Source organism: Pseudochaenichthys georgianus, chromosome 14, assembly GCF_902827115.2.
Source record: "Pseudochaenichthys georgianus chromosome 14, fPseGeo1.2, whole genome shotgun sequence".
In the NCBI taxonomy this organism is placed as follows: Eukaryota; Metazoa; Chordata; class Actinopteri; order Perciformes; family Channichthyidae; genus Pseudochaenichthys; species Pseudochaenichthys georgianus.
In genome coordinates this window covers 25173886-25191213 of record NC_047516.1, presented here as the reverse complement: position 1 = coordinate 25191213, position 17328 = coordinate 25173886, and the positions used below count along the sequence as shown (strand labels likewise).

At 40.3% G+C, this 17328-nt stretch overlaps 3 protein-coding genes across 7 annotated transcripts; 1 reads left to right on the top strand and 2 right to left on the bottom strand.

Annotated features, from left to right (window-relative positions):
* Positions 1–1807: 1807 nt before the first annotated feature.
* LOC117458488 (zinc finger protein 185) lies at positions 1808–10324 on the top strand. Of its 4 annotated transcripts, none has more exons than XM_034098997.2 (9): positions 1808–1888; positions 2635–2672; positions 2813–2924; positions 3165–3242; positions 8344–8394; positions 8584–8673; positions 8777–8879; positions 8970–9601; positions 9802–10324. In XM_034098997.2, the coding sequence occupies exons 2-9, from the start codon at positions 2663–2665 to the stop codon at positions 10088–10090; spliced, it is 1365 nt and encodes a 454-aa protein (XP_033954888.1). In that variant the 5' UTR covers positions 1808–1888; positions 2635–2662; the 3' UTR covers positions 10091–10324. The 4 variants fall into 4 exon arrangements, with proteins under 4 accessions (XP_033954888.1, XP_033954887.1, XP_033954885.1 ...); XM_034098996.2 differs by having other exon boundaries at positions 8777–9601; positions 9802–9901; positions 9986–10324; XM_034098994.2 differs by having other exon boundaries at positions 8777–9601.
* LOC117458489 (uncharacterized) lies at positions 3987–7403 on the bottom strand. Its single transcript, XM_034098998.2, has 2 exons — positions 7251–7403; positions 3987–6378 (listed from the first exon to the last, which is right to left on the bottom strand). Exons 1-2 carry the CDS (start codon positions 7297–7299, stop codon positions 5081–5083), a joined length of 1347 nt encoding a protein of 448 aa, XP_033954889.1. The 5' UTR covers positions 7300–7403; the 3' UTR covers positions 3987–5080.
* Position 10325: 1 nt separating the features above from the next.
* Positions 10326–15337, bottom strand: plp1b (proteolipid protein 1b). 2 transcript variants are annotated; one of them, XM_034099000.2, is made up of 7 exons: positions 15229–15337; positions 12867–13053; positions 12632–12788; positions 12300–12477; positions 11982–12055; positions 11816–11881; positions 10326–11175 (listed from the first exon to the last, which is right to left on the bottom strand). In XM_034099000.2, exons 1-7 carry the CDS (start codon positions 15230–15232, stop codon positions 11104–11106), a joined length of 738 nt encoding a protein of 245 aa, XP_033954891.1. In that variant the 5' UTR covers positions 15233–15337; the 3' UTR covers positions 10326–11103. The 2 variants fall into 2 exon arrangements, with proteins under 2 accessions (XP_033954891.1, XP_033954890.1); XM_034098999.2 differs by lacking the exon at positions 15229–15337 and adding an exon at positions 13405–13612.
* Positions 15338–17328: the final 1991 nt, after the last annotated feature.

Below are 17328 nucleotides of genomic sequence, written 5' to 3'. Positions count from 1 at the left end.
ACGAGCGGGGGTAAAGACATGCTGCCAGCCCTGCGTATTGCCTTAATTTGGTCATTGAACTCCAGGAAGGACTTGGTGCCAACCCTCTGTATCTCCTACATGTGTTCAGCGATCTCCAGGAGGGTGGGCGAGGGTGAAAGGGTGAACAGAGAGTAGAGAGAGCTGTGGGGTGAAGGAAGAGTATCCTCAAAGGTGATGGGGGGGTGCAGGGCGGTGGAGACTCCTCCATTTGTCTCCCATAATCAAGACATTCCTCAGGCGGGTGCAGTGATACATTTTCTTTCTCTTGTTTTGATTCCTCTTGTTGCTTGTCCTTGGCAGAAGGAACAGATTGATGTCACAGTATGTACTATACTGTCTATGTTATGGCTTTGAGTGCATTCGTCTTGTTTTGATAATGTGCTGAATGCTTTACTGAAGTTGTTGGCTGAGGTTCAAAGAGGCAGGTTCTGCTGGATTCCTAAAAGATTATAGAAATGCAAATGTTCACACGAGACCACGAAAAGTTTCGACATGCTCCTAAAAAAAGCTGCGAGTATGTTTGTGTGTGTGCGTGTTTGTGTTTAAGAGCTGAATAATATGTGCATTATCCTTTTGAATATTCATTTGATTCAGGGCATGTTTATGGAACATTACCCAAAGGATAAAAGTATTTTGTCATTTTGTCATGCAGATCCTTTTGACTCCAGGTTCTGTTGAGTTTCTGAAATTACATTAAAAAAAACATCTGAAACATCTCTCTACAGACACAGTACTTCATTTAGTTATTTAAAATGGCAAATTAATTAACAGCAATACATCTATATTGTTATTGTGCATTGATTTATGGGAATGTGTTTGGAAGCTCTTTAGCAGTGTGCAACATCAAAGTAGAGTCAATTAAAGGGCATGTAAATAAGTAGTAGTAAATAAAAGCAGAAAAAATAACTAAAAAGACTGAGGTTAACTTTCTCGATGAGCCAGTTTGATTTTCACTGGAGAAGATCCAGATGTTTTGCACTGGACTTCTCAATCTCAATCTTTATTTATTTATATAGCACATTTAACAACCTTCAGTTGACCAAAGTGCTGTACAGGCAATAACTACAATATGAAATAACACAAAGGGAGTACAATAATAAAACAAACATGATACAAAGTACAATAACTAGAAACATATAAAAAACACATACAAATGTAAAAATGTAATGTTCAACTAGTATTAAACACCAGTGCAAAGAGGTGAGGTGACTTCTCAGATGAAGGAGTAGATACAATTCTTAGTAGTATGAAATCAGTATTTCTTGATTCCTATACAGACCTGCTCTGCAACTGCATGTTTGTGATGTAATACTTTTCTTTGGAGCCAAGAGGGAAACCACACTAAAATGACTCAACATGTTTCCTTACCTTATTGTCATATGAGCACCATATCAGAGAAGCAGTCATTGGCAGTGAACATCTTGGATACAAATGTATGAAATGGAATTTTAAAATGAGAATCTAAGACCTAAAATAGTGCAGGACTCAAATATTAACATGTAGACATTTAAATGTTTTTTTTTTGTTTTTTTTAGCTCATAGTCTGCAGGGTTTCATTTCTAGCCACATTTTGAAAAACACATGCGTGAACAAAGCTATAGGTCAGGATATAGTGATTGTGAAAACTTGGCAGCTGTAGAAAGTTACATTTCTTTCTCCAGGAAACAGAAAATATAAACAACAACATGTTTTAAATGCATCTCACCCACCCAACCTGCATGGCAGCATCCTTCACTCCAGCAGGGGGTGGGTACTTAAGTGGCAGGCAGCGGGGTGGTTGCTCAGGCTGAAGTGTCTCTAGCTGCCTGAGACAGAAACCCAGAGGAGGCTACACTTCACTCTGCGCTGACACAGCTGACCTGAACAGGTGAGAACAAAATATGGTGCAGAAAAAGTCTTCAACTTCTAATTTCATGTTCATTGGCTATGCAGGGTTAAGGGCTCATTACAAAGTCAGAATTGCTTTCATTTTCTATGCATAATGGGTTTGACCTGGTTAATTGGAGCTGACACAGCCCCACCAAAGGAGATTAAAGCACAAAGTGCAGGTCAAAATGTCAATAGGGGCTAAAAGAGAATTTAATATATGCACACACTGTAGATATATCTAAATTCTCTTTTAGCACTATTACACTGATAGGACACCAGCTGTAAACACAGAGCGGGTTGAGAGCCTGAGCAAAAGAGCAACTCGTAAATATGGAGACTTAATATGTGGGAGAGAATTTTACAGAACTCTGTCACCTCTTTTTTTAGTAAAGGTGAAATTATTCAGTTTCTATTTTAAGCATAAAATGAGAGTGCATGACAAAAGCATAGAAATAGTTAATTATAATATATCATAGCTCCAAATGTTGACACTAGTCAGTGTAATACATGACAAGTGCTTGAATGTCACTTTGAAGTAGGTGGTTTCACATCAGAATGCAGTAGGACGGGTCGTGTGTGAGATGTTGTCTCTTTGAATTGTGAGCATATAGAAAGAGAAAAAGGTAAAAGGAAGCAAATAAAGTACAAGATATATACTGTAGATGAGTTGTATTGCTGTTATATTTGCTGTTTAACTTAAAAATACAAATCTTGGATAAAACATTGTTTTTTAAATCTCATCAGGTTAAACATCTGAGCAAATATCAGCATCATGTCACAAGGTAAGTCACACTTGAATTCAATATTTTATTATTTCATCCATTTATAAGATTTGAAAACAGTATGTGAGTATTGCTGATACCAACCTAGTGCTGACAGAAAGTGTATGCGTGTACGTGTTTGTGTGTGCGTGTCTTTATAGTGGTTGACAGGAACAAGGTGTTCAAATCCACCAGGGTGCGGACTTCACTGAAGAATGATGAGTGTTGGATCCAGAGGGCAAAACAGGAAAAGAAAGAGGAAGAACTAGCAAGGTATTCTGCGTGGTTAAGATTCTACATTTATCATGAAATGTTGATTTAAATCAATATAATTATCACAAATTTAAATCTGATTCTATCTTGCACTTTACAGATGTGCTATAGAGTTGCAAGGCGTGGTTAATGTTTTTTTCTCAGTACTCTTTAGCTTTTCTTATTGCAAGAATTGACTTGTTTAGAGAGAAATGGTGCAACAAAGATGCTGCAAACTAACAACTTGTTTCTGTCTTGAAGTACCGACCAGGCTGTGGAGAGCAGACCCTCTCCGGCCAGACTGAGCTCATACGTCCTGTCCACAGTCAAGAGATTTGAGTGAGTACCTGCATGTTGTTGCCTTGAAAGCAAAAAATGAACACGCATACAGTAATTCTATAAAACCACCAAAACATTCATATAAACCCATACCAAGGTTTGTCCAGCAGGTGGCACCATGATTAACAGTATCTAAAGCTTTGAAACTGATTTATTTTCAACATCAAGTGCTTCACAGTGATTTGGAAAGCTTCTCCACATCACTAGTAAATATATAAGACACTATTTTATTCAAAAATATAATGCATAATTGGTCTTTTCTTTTATGGATTTAACAAACTAGTTATTTTTTAGGTTTGAAAAAGCAGTAAAGCTAAATCTTGTAACAGTTTAGTTAAATATTAGACCCCAGTCTGCCACATCTTGTGTTTATACATATTTGAGCAGAGAGCCATATTGATACACCGTGGTGGCGTTGAACTTTTCCTTTTGACTGTTGCGTCAGTGAATAAAAAATCTATGAAGGCTGCAGGCACTAATCCCCATCTGTGATGATAACACACATAAACATTAACTTAGCCATGGGCAGCAGCTGCTTCCATAAGGACCCACAATGCAATGCAGGCCCCTGGTAGCTGGCTGATGGAGCATTGATCTGAATGCCATTCTGACTCCAGTATTCCCCCCCAAGGCACACAAGAAAAACAACTGCTTTAACTCCACACCTACAGGCTCCACATGTACATTTTAAAATGTAATTATAATGTATTTATTTACCAGGAATACATTTTAGTGTGTGAGTTTAATAAGAATCGTGTTGTGCTGAGCATAGTCACCATCATGATAAATGATCATATTTATATAAGTTGTTTTAAATATGCTTTGAAACATTCATTTACTGTTTGCAGTAGTTTTCCCCGCCAGTGTTTTGTTGCCAGCTGTACCTCTTGCATTGCGATTACATCACCTGAATGGAACACAGACACACACCCACACGTAATCAAATCAAAGAATGATGACTAAATAGTTTGCTTAATAGTACACTGTTAAGCTTATGGAATATATGTAATGCAGAAATATTCAAAGAATATATTTATTCTGTTTATTCTCCCTGAGATAATACTGCAGTGCTTATTCATTCATCTGTGTGAATGGAGAACATTACAATATGCCAACACATTTATCTTGAGACACTCCCCAATTGTAAAAGGGTTCAACTTTTCTGAACATTTCGTAATGGGCCGAGTACATTCACATGCTCAAGCAAAGGAAGAATATGATGCACGACTGAGATGAGTTAGCCGCCTCAAAGCGGGCTATCATTATTACCGAAAATACATTGTTATCCCTCTTGTTCTCGCTGTTTGTTTTATGGCAGATTTCAACATTTTGGAAAGAAACCCCGTAGAAACAACTTTTAAGTATTTCTTCTTTGCAAATCCTCTGCATGGATCAAAATAGATTTTGCAATTTCTCCAACGTACTAGTTCCTGTAAGTCTTAAACAAGAGAATACAATGTTGCCAAGTTTGAAATGTTTCCATTTATCAAAGCATGTAAAGAACAGTAATGATAAGAATATAATCATTTCTTCAGCGGGAATATCTTTTTTTAATTCATATCCCAATAAAACCCTTAATTGCCTAATTAAAATGTAATTTCAGACAACTCTCCCCCAGGTTGGAAACTGGTAATGGGCAGCATTTAAATATGTTCAGTTAAATTCGAAATCTGAGAAAAACATTGACATTTAATTCATTAACGCACCTCTAGCCTCTGGCTCTCTGAGAGAAAGCTGAGGGAGGTGTTGCATCCTTTAGTTTTTCAAATGATCAGCCAGGTTTAGTTAAATAAAGCAGTAACTCTCATTCCTGAAAGGTATAATGTCCGACTGTGCAGTTATGAGTCTGAATGGGGGTCCAGCAGCTGTGAGCACTCCCCCTCAGCTGATGGGGAAAGGGAGCATCCAGCTTCTGAGCCCATGCTCTGCGATGCCATTAAATGACCCTCGTTGAAAGCAAAGTGGTTCAGTGGGTAGATGCCACATTTCCTAAAGCCGTCCTTCACAATCCTCACACCCTCCTCTTCCTTCACCACCTGATATGTCTCTTTAAACACACCTGAGAACTCCTTCTTGCTGACAGCAAAGTGAGAATCAGGGGCACAACCATCGCCTACGAGGGCAGCAAAGCGCTTCTTCAGGAGAATGAAGAGGCCTGCTTCGAGTGGCTGCAGGATGTGAGAGCAGTGAGGGGGGAGGCACAGAAGGATGACGTCCTCCTTACGAGCTGCTTCCACCACCTCCAGGTTCACCGGAGACTTGTGTCCGTCGAAAATCAGCAGCAGCGGACGCTCCTTTGGTGCGTGCAGGAGGAAGTGTTTGAGGAACCATTTCTTGAAAAGGTCAGAGTTGATACACCCCAAGTTGGACCATCCATAGATTGCGTTTGAAGGCCCTTGAGTCTTGTAACATACTCCCCCTGGGTATGCCTTTGAGTAGATAATAAACGGGGGAATGTCCTCTCCAGCTGCGCTAAAGCAAGCCAGGACGGAGATGTGGTCTCTGGAGCCTGACGTTGGCTTGCAGCCCAGACTGGCAGATTTAGGCAGAATCACCCTCTTCCTGCCCAGCTGAAAGCCCGTCTCATTGCAGTTGAAAATGTGATGAGGCTTGTCTCGGAGCCCACGAGAGTCCATGACAGTGCTTAGTAAGTGTAAAAACGGATCCAATGCTTCTTTTCTCACATGCACTGTCCTCCCACGAACAACATTGTCTGCTGGCTGAATGGTGATATTCTTTTCTTGACGTTTTCTAAAATTGAGCCACCAGGTCTGGCCTAGTTTAGAAAACGCCACCCTCCGATGCTGCCGCTTGTAAATGGATGATGCAAAAGACACCAGCTGTTGCTTTGTGAGAGGGAAGCCATGCTTGGACATGTATAAAGAAAACTCCACCAACAGCTCCTCGTCCGCAGATGTTATAAGCTGAGCAGGCCCGCTGCGGCTCCCCGGTGTCACCCGTCCACTCACTCTGTCCCCCAGGGAAGACTTAGGGACTCCAAACTCTTTGGCAGCCTGTCTCACCGTACACCTCCCAGACTTCACCTCGATCAACGCACGCTCCATGGCCTCCTCCGTCCATTTCTTCTTCTTCTTCCTCCCAATTTTGTCAAGATGATTTCTAGATGGCATTTTTTCTAGGACATAAGGCACAGGACACTCAATATGAATAACACACATGATAAAAAGCATAATCATTTTAAAAAAGTGTAAGGAAAATCACTAAGCTCAATATAACCAATCATTTATACTAAAGGTTCTTATGAATTAAGTAATGTTGTGAAAGACAGAAAAGGGATCATAATACTATTTTTTATCCATCCAAAACACATTACCAGCTCTGGATAAAAACCTAGAAATCAGTTTTTCGTCCTGATTATTTGTGAAAAGAGGGTGGTAACAATACACACAACTCAAGGTCCACATGCACAATAGATGCAATGCTGTCAAGTCAAATTTGAAATACAGTATAATAAACAAGTGAGTGTTTATGTTTAATTTAAAAAATAAATAATATTGAGAGATTTAAAGATAATGTTTCAAACATGTTTATCTTCAACATTATTTATATAAAAAAATGGAAATCCATTTGTTTTCCACCGATTTTACAGTAACACTTTCCATGTTATTTTAGTAAAGGCATACATGCATTTTTTTTATAGCCTACTAAAAATAATATTGCACTAGTAACTTCATTAACCGTCAAAGCTCTCCATGTGCGTAAAGAAACCTGTTAAAAATACCAGATTCCTAATTTGGGAGTCTTTGGAATAATGTTTAGTTACTGGGGGATCACTGTCTTGTGCTGGTTGAGAGTTCTGTTAATGCATCTATGGTCGCCCACAGTAACGATACTGTTTGTCGGGTACCTAGAATAATGTGAAGCCAGGTGCGTTTTTTATGACTAAATTGCGCTCAAAAATGCAAACCCATTGGCAGTGTTACGTCTACAGTCGTAGCTACATTTCTGTAGGTTTCAAAAAGTTTAAATTAGGCGGTCATGTCTTACCAGCACGCACGTTTTCACTGTCTAGCATGAAACGGCTAGCAGCTAGCATCACAAGCCAGGGAAAGCGGAAGAAAACCGGAAGTAAAGTGTTAGTGTCTCCAAAATAAAAGTTTTGAGGTTCCTGTTACACAAATAAGTGTCAAAATGTATAGATGTTCAGATCAAATCTATTCATTACATCACAATGTTTATATGACGTGAAACTATTATTGTTAAGTAGAATCAAACAAACAACAACACAACATAACCTCACATTCTAACACCATCTTACTGTACTTTTATGATGTTGCACAATAGGCCTATGTGTTTTTCCATGACAGATTAAGATAAATATGTATTGCTATGACACAATGGCAATTCGTTTGAATGATTAGTTTCAGTCACTAAATCATTGCAAATGTTCACACTCTTATTTTAGTGTTTACAGCCAAAATAAGAGTGCCTTAACATCTATCATAATGTAGTGGTCATCAAGATGTTTTGCTACTGCAAGCATGATTGACCCAATCCAATTGTGGCTGCCATCTATTACCAGCAATGTCGGCACACTGTTCAAGGTGTTTGGTGATATTTACATCGTTAATAAGCATTCTGTATTTGTCAGCTTTGCTTCATAAATCAATGTAGCTGGTCATTTTTTTCATATTTCTTTTTACATGCTGGTGTCCTTTCTCTGTGATTTGTTGTGCTCATCGTCTAATGCAGGTCAGACTTTTTATGCAAGTTTTTATTGGTTATAAAGCTAAACCTGTCACTAAGGCTATAAAAGAAGAATGAAGAGTCATATTTGGGAACTGCCACAACTCATCTTCCTTTACTGATGAGGTTGTATCTGTTAACACTATACAGTAAGAAAGAAGTGTCCTGTTGTTATGTTGTGCATAACACTTTTACATACACAGAATTGAAACCATCTCGATATGGAGCATTTGGTTTTAATGGCAATTTTCAGCTTAAGTAGTTTAAACCTGATTTGTGTATTGTTTGTGAATAATTATTAACAAGATATATTTTGCTATTTTGGTATTGTCTGCTTTAAGGTTGTAAATGCTAAGGTTGTTTTCAAAGTTTGTTTCATATTCTCCCCCTTTAGAGCAGTAGACTCTCCACCGAGCACTACCCTCCAAACGGCTCCATCTGAAGGGTATAGTATAGGCTATGTGCTGCATTTTAATGAAAAATAATTTATGCAAACTATGAGCACTGCAGCATCCACAGTCCACTTGTTTCTAGCATTAATGCATTATTATTCTCAATTATTCAAAAAATGTCAACTTTAAATAATGTGTATGTATTACATGATCATTATTAATATTCTGCTTTATGTTTTTAGCGATTCAGCAAATCATGCAAATGGTGAAGTTATTCCCCAAAAAGATGCTCAGCCTGAGGGGTCAACAGTGGGGCCCACAGACGATGCAAAGTTAGTATTTTAGAGCATCTCTCTACTGATTGTAACTGCTTCTGATTTGAAGGATTTTTTTTCCATGTATTTTCTGAAAAATAATGAAGACCCTTTATTACAGGAACCAAGCACCCACTGAAGAACTGAATGTTGAGGCACAAGTAGAAACATCAGTTGCCAACACAAATGCAGAAAACAAGGAAGAAAATGTTGCAGAGAACAAGGCAAATGTAGAACCAATTGATGTTGTTGCGGAGCTTCATTTTGCAGAACGTATCCAAAATGATGAAGCCCTAACAGTTTCTTCAACACAGGGAATTCCAGAGGCAGTGTCTGATGTGAAGACAGCTGAGCAATCTGTTGCCAATGCAACTGCAGAAATCAAGGAAGATCAAGCTGATGCAACAATTGAGCAGCCAAAAATAGAACTCGATGAGCCCAGGGTGGCTACAGATGCTCCTTCGGAAGATCCTGCTGCAGAAACCTCTGCAGCGGCAAGAACAGAGGAGAGCAAAGGCATCACTGAAGTCCCTGAGGCCCCTGTGGTCAAACTGAAACCTGAAGAGCAACCTTCAATCGAAACAGAGTCGGCAAATGTGACACATTTGGAGGGGGGAGGAGCAAAATCAACTGCTCAAACTGCAAAGGAAGTTGAACAAGTTCCTGACGTAGTGGCAGATGCTGTTTCTGAATCCCCTACGAAAGCTGAAACTGCAGTCAAGTCTGTAGAGTGTGAGGTCAAGTCTGCACCCTTAGCAGAGACTGTGACGGAGTTGAACATCGAGGATGCTCTTCTTGAACCTGTACCAGCTTTAGAAGACGTTCAGGATAAGTCCACTGACAGTCCCGTTGAACAGTCAAAGGCATTGGACGTGGAGCACCCCAAAACTGAAGCTGCACCCGAGCCTCAAGATGACCAGAACCAAAACTCCTATGAGGCCAACAGGTGAGTTAGCTCTGAAAGCTCAAGAGCCACTGTTAAATTCATTTTTGCTGATGCTTTTTTTTTTTTTAAATCTTTGACATATTTCAAAATTCCACAGCGTTAATGTAATAACTTATTACAACCTCTATTATAGACCGTAAGTTTATACACAAAGGTTAACATTGGTAATAATATTAATTTAACTTTTGTCCTTACTGCAGGAAAACCAATGTCTGTTCGTGCTGTGACAAATTCATTGATGGAAATGTGAAGTTGTTCCTCAATGAACCTGTGATGACCTGCCACCCCGACTGTCTAAAGGTTTGTTCTGTTAGTTCGGCAACATATATGTATCATATTATATTTCGTCATTGCATAATGTTAATATTGAGTATGTTTTTGCAGTGTGGCGTGTGTGCTATGGCCCTGGGAGATTTGCTGACCGCCATTTTCTTGCACGGCCAAGTGATCCATTGTGATGGCTGCTTTCATAAAACTCTCGTGATCTGAAGCCTAACTTGGACAAGGTGTCGCTGGAGAAGACTCAAAGTGATTGATATCCTGTATTGTTTTTGAACCAATTTACCTTCTGAAAGTTTACTTAAGACATAGTTTATTGTTAGAATGTAAGAGCATGTTACTTTTAGTAGAAATAACCAAAGATGCTGGCCTAAAATACAATCAACATAAAATATTTGTATGGCGACAAACTGTATATGATTGAATAAAATCACATTTAACTGTCCCAATTGTAAATGGTTTATTCAGCCTTAATTAAAAACACACAACACAACCTTCTCACTAAGTAGCAGGGCTACACATTAAACACGAGTCACCTGGAGGCACGTTATTAAAGCATCAACACCACAGTAACATAAAAACAGCCTTTTCAAGCAGAAACCCCAAAACATCCATAAGAATACACCTCCTTGTTCCCCTCCTAAGCAGTGGCATTTAAACTAAGCAGAAATGCATTGAGTGAATGCAAAGTGAAAGCACAAAGGGAGATGGGACGATACACCTAACCCAAACATAGATCTCTGGTTCCCTTGCTTTAGTTCACATGAGGTTGCTACACAAGATGGTGATAATGAGGCAGCAGCAAAATCATATTCAGATCCAAAATATGCATCAGTACACACTGAGCAGAGTGAATACAGTTATGATTTGCAAGGCGAGCAGTCATTGCTCTTAATTATTCATGAAACGTCATACATCACAATCTGACAACAGCATCAGCACCAATAAAGCTTCATAAAATAAACTGAAATGCAACCTGCGAAATAAAAAATGAACAACAAAGCTGAGAGAATCATCTTAGAGGAGGATGTGAGGAGGAGGCCGGAGCTCGCTGCGGGTGAGAATTATCTTCATCTCTCTGTCTGTTGTTCAGTGATGAGAAACATTTGTCTAAATACATATTATAGCAGGTTTGGAAGGTGCTGTTTCCCAGGAGGAAGTCTGGTGTCGACTGTCCATCTCAAGGCCAGAGGAGGGGGTTCACTGGGACGGAGGTCTTGACCTTAGCGGACCCCTTTCCTGCCCAGGAACCGCAAAACTGCATAGTTGTAGGTGGTGGCCGCCAGATAGACAAACTGCAAAGGAAAATATTGAAACATAAGATGAAAAAACAGCATGGGCAAGGATACATCTCGCACTACAAAAGTTTGAAATCATCTTTTTAAAGTGTTAATTCACCCAAATCCACACCAAATAAATCCTACCTCCCTCAAATGGTATAGCCATGCAGGAAGTTTTGTTAATGAGTTTTCCAAGATTTGAGAAATCGATTTCTGGGATTTTAGCTGCCAGCCCACACACAGGTGGATTTTTTTCATCACTGAAAATAAACTTTGATGTGTGTTTGTTTCTCAGGATAATCCACATACTTTGCTTTGAACAGTATTGGTACTATTGGAACAATTTTCTTTGGCAGAAAGGAGTTCCACCGAGAGATAATAGTGAGGCCTTAAAAGAGGTGTTTCTCCTGAAAGTCAGTCATCCTCAAACATCTCACAACCTGACCAAACTAATCCAAAGCCTTCTTCATGGCTATATAAAGCTCATTATGTATTTTTGGTATTTGAGTGAGTGACCCTTTATTTACGAGTACAAAGGTCATATTTACAAGGGCACCTTAAATCAAGTTCATATTCATGACCTATATTTGTCCCCAAGGAACAACAACACAATACAAATCAACAAAGAAAGACAATTATGAAAGCAATTGCTCACCAGGGCTAAGAGAGTGACACCTGCACCAGCAAATGTCGCTATGTACAAGTCATAGGTGACGTGATACTGTAAGACATAAACACAGGTTAGTTTATATATTGAGTATCCAATAGACCAATGAAAGCTGAGAACTGAGTGAAAGGGAATTTCAGATTCAGCTACTCACTTCACTGGTTTTACAAATAGATGCCAAGGTCATCCCACAAGCCTTGCCTGGCATTGCATTCCAAGGAAGCAGACCTTAAACGGAGACATGACGTAAGTATCTCTTACCGTTTCTGAATCATGATGAACGCACTAAGGTTCCCGCTTGCATACAGCCTCAGTGTGAAGGAATTAAGATAAAGATGCAGCTATCTGAATTATTTCATAACTACTTAAAGAAGCAGCTTTGCATCCACTCCAAATGATTTATTCATTGCTTTTATAGGAGACATTAGCATTCTCATCAGGTAGAGGGTCAGCATTTATAAGGACAACGCACCATACTGCCTGGCATCAATGCAAATCCAGCCGTGCTGATTAATGCTGGGGGTGGTTTCAGCCAGGAGGTTGATGTTGTGGCAGGTCTGCTCCATGTTGAACAAGAAGAAGACCGGGATAGCAGTGAAGGCAAACACTGCCAGCCAGATGAAAGCCAAGATGTACGTCACTATGATGAACTGTCGAAATAAAAAGCAGGTCACAGATTATTTCAAAATCGAGGTGAATCAGATGATTCAAAGAAAACACTTCAGTGAGCTTATAGAGCTTAAACAAACCAGCATTCAGCATTACACAGTGAACTGACGTCATGTTTGCCCTCCCACTGCTCACCGTCAAACTGATGCAGCGGCCACAGTGGGTGCTCCTGAATTCACCGAAGGTCTGCTTGACAGCGCTCGTGGTGTAGAATCCCTCGGCCAGCAGCAGGATGCCATAGAGGAAGAAAAATGATGCCAGGCCATAGATCACGTACTGGAAGTATTTGATGCTAGACACAGGAAGGAAAGTCAGGTTAGACATTAAACAACTCATGAGAGGTCAAAAGTTGCATTAAAGTGTCACTCACAAGGAGGCCATGATCGTAAAGTCTTGAGTGTTGCGGGCGAAGTAAGTCTCGACGAGGACTTCGGTGTTGGACAGCGCTTCATGCCCACAGCCACAAAATAACGCCATGCCGGCATATAACAGCAGGGTGGCCACCAGGGATGGGTAGGGCACTGCCCAAAAGCACCGGATACAGCAATCATAGCAACCTGAGGGGGCATAATACATCAGCACACACACCGCACAAATAATCACACAACACATCTACGACACGACGGGGAACTCTTTCACCCGGTGGGGGGGCTACGAAAAGGCCTTGCTTGGTCTGCAAATCCATTAGCACACAGCACTCCTCCGCCAACAGGCATGAAAGCAACAGAAAAATAAAAAAATTAGAGTTCAAGCAGCGTTCCCAATAAAAGCGTCCAAACAAAATCAGCCAGCACTGACTTCACAGTAATCTCATGCACTTCCTCCAGTGTAAGCTGTGCTGTTGAAGCAGGTAGCAAACATCCCCAGTGTTAATAAATGCATTGACAAAAATGGGAAGAGGAAAGCACCTAAGGCTTTGCAAAGCCAAGGCTGCCTGACCGGAAACATTTGTTGCTTCTGATCCTGTATTCCACAACAAGAGAGAACCCAATGCCAACCACTGATGAACAGTGCTGTCTGCAAGCTGCTGCTACAGTAAAACAGGTCTCTGCGCTGATTTCATCTGTATGCGAAATGCTCATCTGCTGGTACCAACACCTCACAGCTCAGCCCTATTGTCACTCTGGTCCTGCCCTCTTTCTCTGGCGGTCACAGGCGTCACGAGGCGAGAGAGAGAGATGGTGGCCTCAGGGGTCCGAAGAAAAAGCGTCTCTTTGTGACTCCAGATAAAATATCCATTGTCTTTGCCATGATCAGGGAGGAACAAAGGGCAGCGATGTCAAACAAACAAAGGCCATAGTGCCACAATACACGCATGCACGCACGCACGCACGCACACACACACACACACACACACACACACACAAACACACACACACACACACACACACACACACACACACACACACACACACACACACACACACACACACACACACACACACACACACACACACACACACGCGCGCGCCGTAGTATATGGTGGCAGGGGGTCATCAGGACAATCTCATCACCAGTGGCAATTCTCTACTCAGGCCACCCTGCCCCCACAGCTGTCTGCGACTGGTACCATGCCACTGAGTGTCAATGCCGGCGGGGTGTGGGTTCAAGTGTTCAAAGGGTGGGTGGAGGCATAATGAATGTGAGGGGCAATTTGAATATCATCACAACAACAACAAAAAACCCACTCAAAACTAGAGTTGTTTCGATACATATTTAGAAATCCTGAGATGGCTAAATCATCACAATGCAATTAAACATTCTGATGAGTTATGACACCTTCAAAATTGACTTGGATTTAGGGAAATTGTTGGGTAAAAAACAACTATATAACACACCTGCAAACTTTATCCTGACAAAGGTTAGGGTTAGGGTTAGGTTAGGTTACAAACTGCTTCAAAAGTATAAATAGTAGCAGCAGGAAGATAGCTAGAGTCCCAAAGATAATAGCGCCTGCAGACGCCCACACTTCAGCTGTGCCCTGCTGCAACAGTGCTTACAGTGATAAAGTAATCAGGCCACCATAGCCTCGATTTGAAATACATTAAAGCTTTTACAGTAGATTCAAGATTCAAGGCTTTATTTTCATGTGCACATTAGCTACAGTGTAGATATGGCAATGAAAAACTTAAGTCAACTTAAGTCACAGTCAAATGATCAATCATGACTCAAAAGCTGTTAAAGATATGTGTGAAAGTCAGGGAAAAAACGATTGGCAAAGGTTGTTTGGGTCCACATCTCTCTTGGAAATTTGCTAATTTATACCCGTGACACTCATGGGAGTATTCGACCTCTTTGACATGAGTGACCCGATACGGCCTTGGCATGATGAGAGTCAATGCCCGTCTCTGTCAGACACTCTGATACTTGTTATGGGTAAAAAGGTTAGACAAGGAAACGGGGAGTCCTTTCAATTCATCCTGGCTGAGCCCTTGTGCTCCTTCTGAAACCCTCATTGTTCGTTAGAGTACATCATATATTAGGAATAATGGCACAGGGTGTATCATCAATACATCTATAATCCATCTGTAGATATCAAAATGCTTTTGATTAATGAAAACTCTGAATTAATTTGCAGCACTTTATGCCCCCAGTGCACAAGGGCAACATGATGTCTAAGGAGAGAAAGGATATATTAAAGGCAACATTAGTCAGTTATTGAAATCCACATTTTCAAATCACATTAATAATAGATGATATTTTAGTAGTTATTAAAGATACGGCGCACTCACCCATGTCCAGAGAGAAGTGTGGGGGTTATTGAAGTTTTGCTGGGTGGCTTTGTGACTGAGATATGAGGATATGAGAAGTTATTCCCCGCCACTCCTATATGAATCTGACTCACGCTTTTGTCTCATCAACAATAGATAGACCACATCTCCCCGAGACACATCTTAAAGTCACAAAGTCCCATTTCAGCTGCCAGTCATTATTTATGGTGCAATGGGATCAGAACTGGGGATAGAGAATCAGTTATTTGTTATTGTAACTCAATATGAGTTTTTTTATTTCTAGGCATTTGGGAATATTTAAGGTATTTGACAAAAATATGGGTAAATAGATTATAATGGGAGTTTTTGCATGCTCACTTTAAACAGTATAATAGCCAAAAAGATTAAATCAGTGTCAATAGTCTCAAATGATTTATTTAACTTTTCATTTAAGTTCTCAAACTGAATGTGCACAATGCAAATGAGATAACATTTGTCTATCCAGACAGCCTTTTTACATGTTTTCACATCAAAGTAGTTGAATTATTTCATACCCTTTGAATGCCTGCATGCATGTGTTGCCTGTCTGCACACACATGCATGATGTCAGCAGGAAACAAGAAACATGTCTGAGGGCCCTGGTCAGAAACACACAGAGATAATATGCACAGACAAAAGAAGGGAAATACATCGGAGTGCCAGTGACTGACATGGATGAGGTCGACTAACAAGGGTGACATTGAGGGTCGGGTCCAGCTGCTGCCCTCCCTCCCTAATGTTTGACCCAGTTGATGTCAAAGCTGGGTTCGGTACAAAGGAGCCAGTGTGGAGCGGGAGAAAACACCATGCTATCTTTTTTTCTTTTTTTTGGAGAAGCCCCTCCAAACCATTTTCAAAATGGACATAACTGAATGTTATAAAAATACACTTAATTACTTTTTTCATACCATTATGTTCCATTTAAAATAAATTAATATTTGTAAGACACCACACTTTGTGAGGTGCCATCACTTGCTAAGGGAGCCACAGACCCACTCCCATTCTACCAATTAGGCCAGATAATCCACAGAAAATCCTCTGGTCCCCTCACAAATCAGCACATTTGAGAGACTAATCTGTTGTTGAACATACATTCAGTCCTTTTAAGATGATGTGTTCACAAAGTAATATCCCCAAGGATTAGTAAAATGCTTGATGTGAGTTTAAAGTCTGTGGTCTTGTGTCTCTTGAAAACCCAGCGCAATGACACATCAAGTAATTAGCATGAAAGGATGAATGAAATCAGAAAGTGAGGGAGTGGAGAGAGGAGTGATGCCTTTGAAATGTCAGTGAAAACCATGCCAGGGAAAGAGAGAGAAAAAGAGATGAGGAGCATTCATTTACCTCTGAGCTGAGTAGAACGGTTGTCAGCTTTGCTTTCGAGATGTGAATAAACCATAATGTTGACAATCAAAGGACGGGATTTGGTAGAAGAACAAGTTGTAAAGGCTTGCTGGTTTGGGTGAAATGACGAGAGCAATTCATGCATTTATGAATAAACTATATTCCACAAAGTTGATGCAGATGGTGGTCAGGGATGTGCGCAGCTCAGATGATGAATTATTGGGTAACCCTTAATATGATTGGCTGACAGTTAATGCATGAACTGATTTTGAACCACCGCATTACTCTCAGAGTTGCAAATGCTATAAGGGATGAATATATCAACGTATGTTTGCATAATATTGTAGGAAATGGTTTGATATTCAGCACCCTGGACAGCAGTGAATGTTATATATATATATATATATATATATATCCAGTGTGCATGCATGCAGTATGTATGAGATATGGCACACATTTTTATAATTTTGAGCTCTGATACATTCGCTAATATTTACACACTGGAGGTGGTAATATGCATGTGTTTGTACAGGGGGAGGGGGGCCTGTTAAAAATATATGCACCACCTTCCCCGGTATGGTAATGTGCGTTATCTTGTGACAAAGCGAACAAACAGGCATCAAACAAACAAACAAACAAACAAACAAGCACTTGGAGGACAAAACACGTCAGGCTCAGTCAGAAGTGATTTCAGTGGCGATGACCTCACGCGGTGAGTGCCTAAACGATTTGTTTTAC

Coding starts and splice junctions, on each gene's coding strand:
- LOC117458488 (XM_034098994.2), top strand. Junction 8,395..8,583: donor CAAACGGCTCCATCTGAAGG/GTATAGTATAGG, acceptor TTATGTTTTTAG/CGATTCAGCAAATCATGCAA. Junction 8,674..8,776: donor GGGCCCACAGACGATGCAAA/GTTAGTATTTTA, acceptor CCTTTATTACAG/GAACCAAGCACCCACTGAAG.
- LOC117458489 (XM_034098998.2), bottom strand. CDS start 7,299: ATGCTAGCTGCTAGCCGTTTCATGCTAGACAGTGAAAACGTGCGTGCT. Junction 6,379..7,250: donor CAGTGAAAACGTGCGTGCTG/GTAAGACATGAC, acceptor CTTATGTCCTAG/AAAAAATGCCATCTAGAAAT.
- plp1b (XM_034098999.2), bottom strand. CDS start 13,444: ATGTTTCCGGTCAGGCAGCCTTGGCTTTGCAAAGCCTTAG. Junction 13,054..13,404: donor TTGGCTTTGCAAAGCCTTAG/GTGCTTTCCTCT, acceptor ATGCCCCCTCAG/GTTGCTATGATTGCTGTATC. Junction 12,056..12,299: donor CATTGATGCCAGGCAGTATG/GTGCGTTGTCCT, acceptor TCTCCGTTTAAG/GTCTGCTTCCTTGGAATGCA.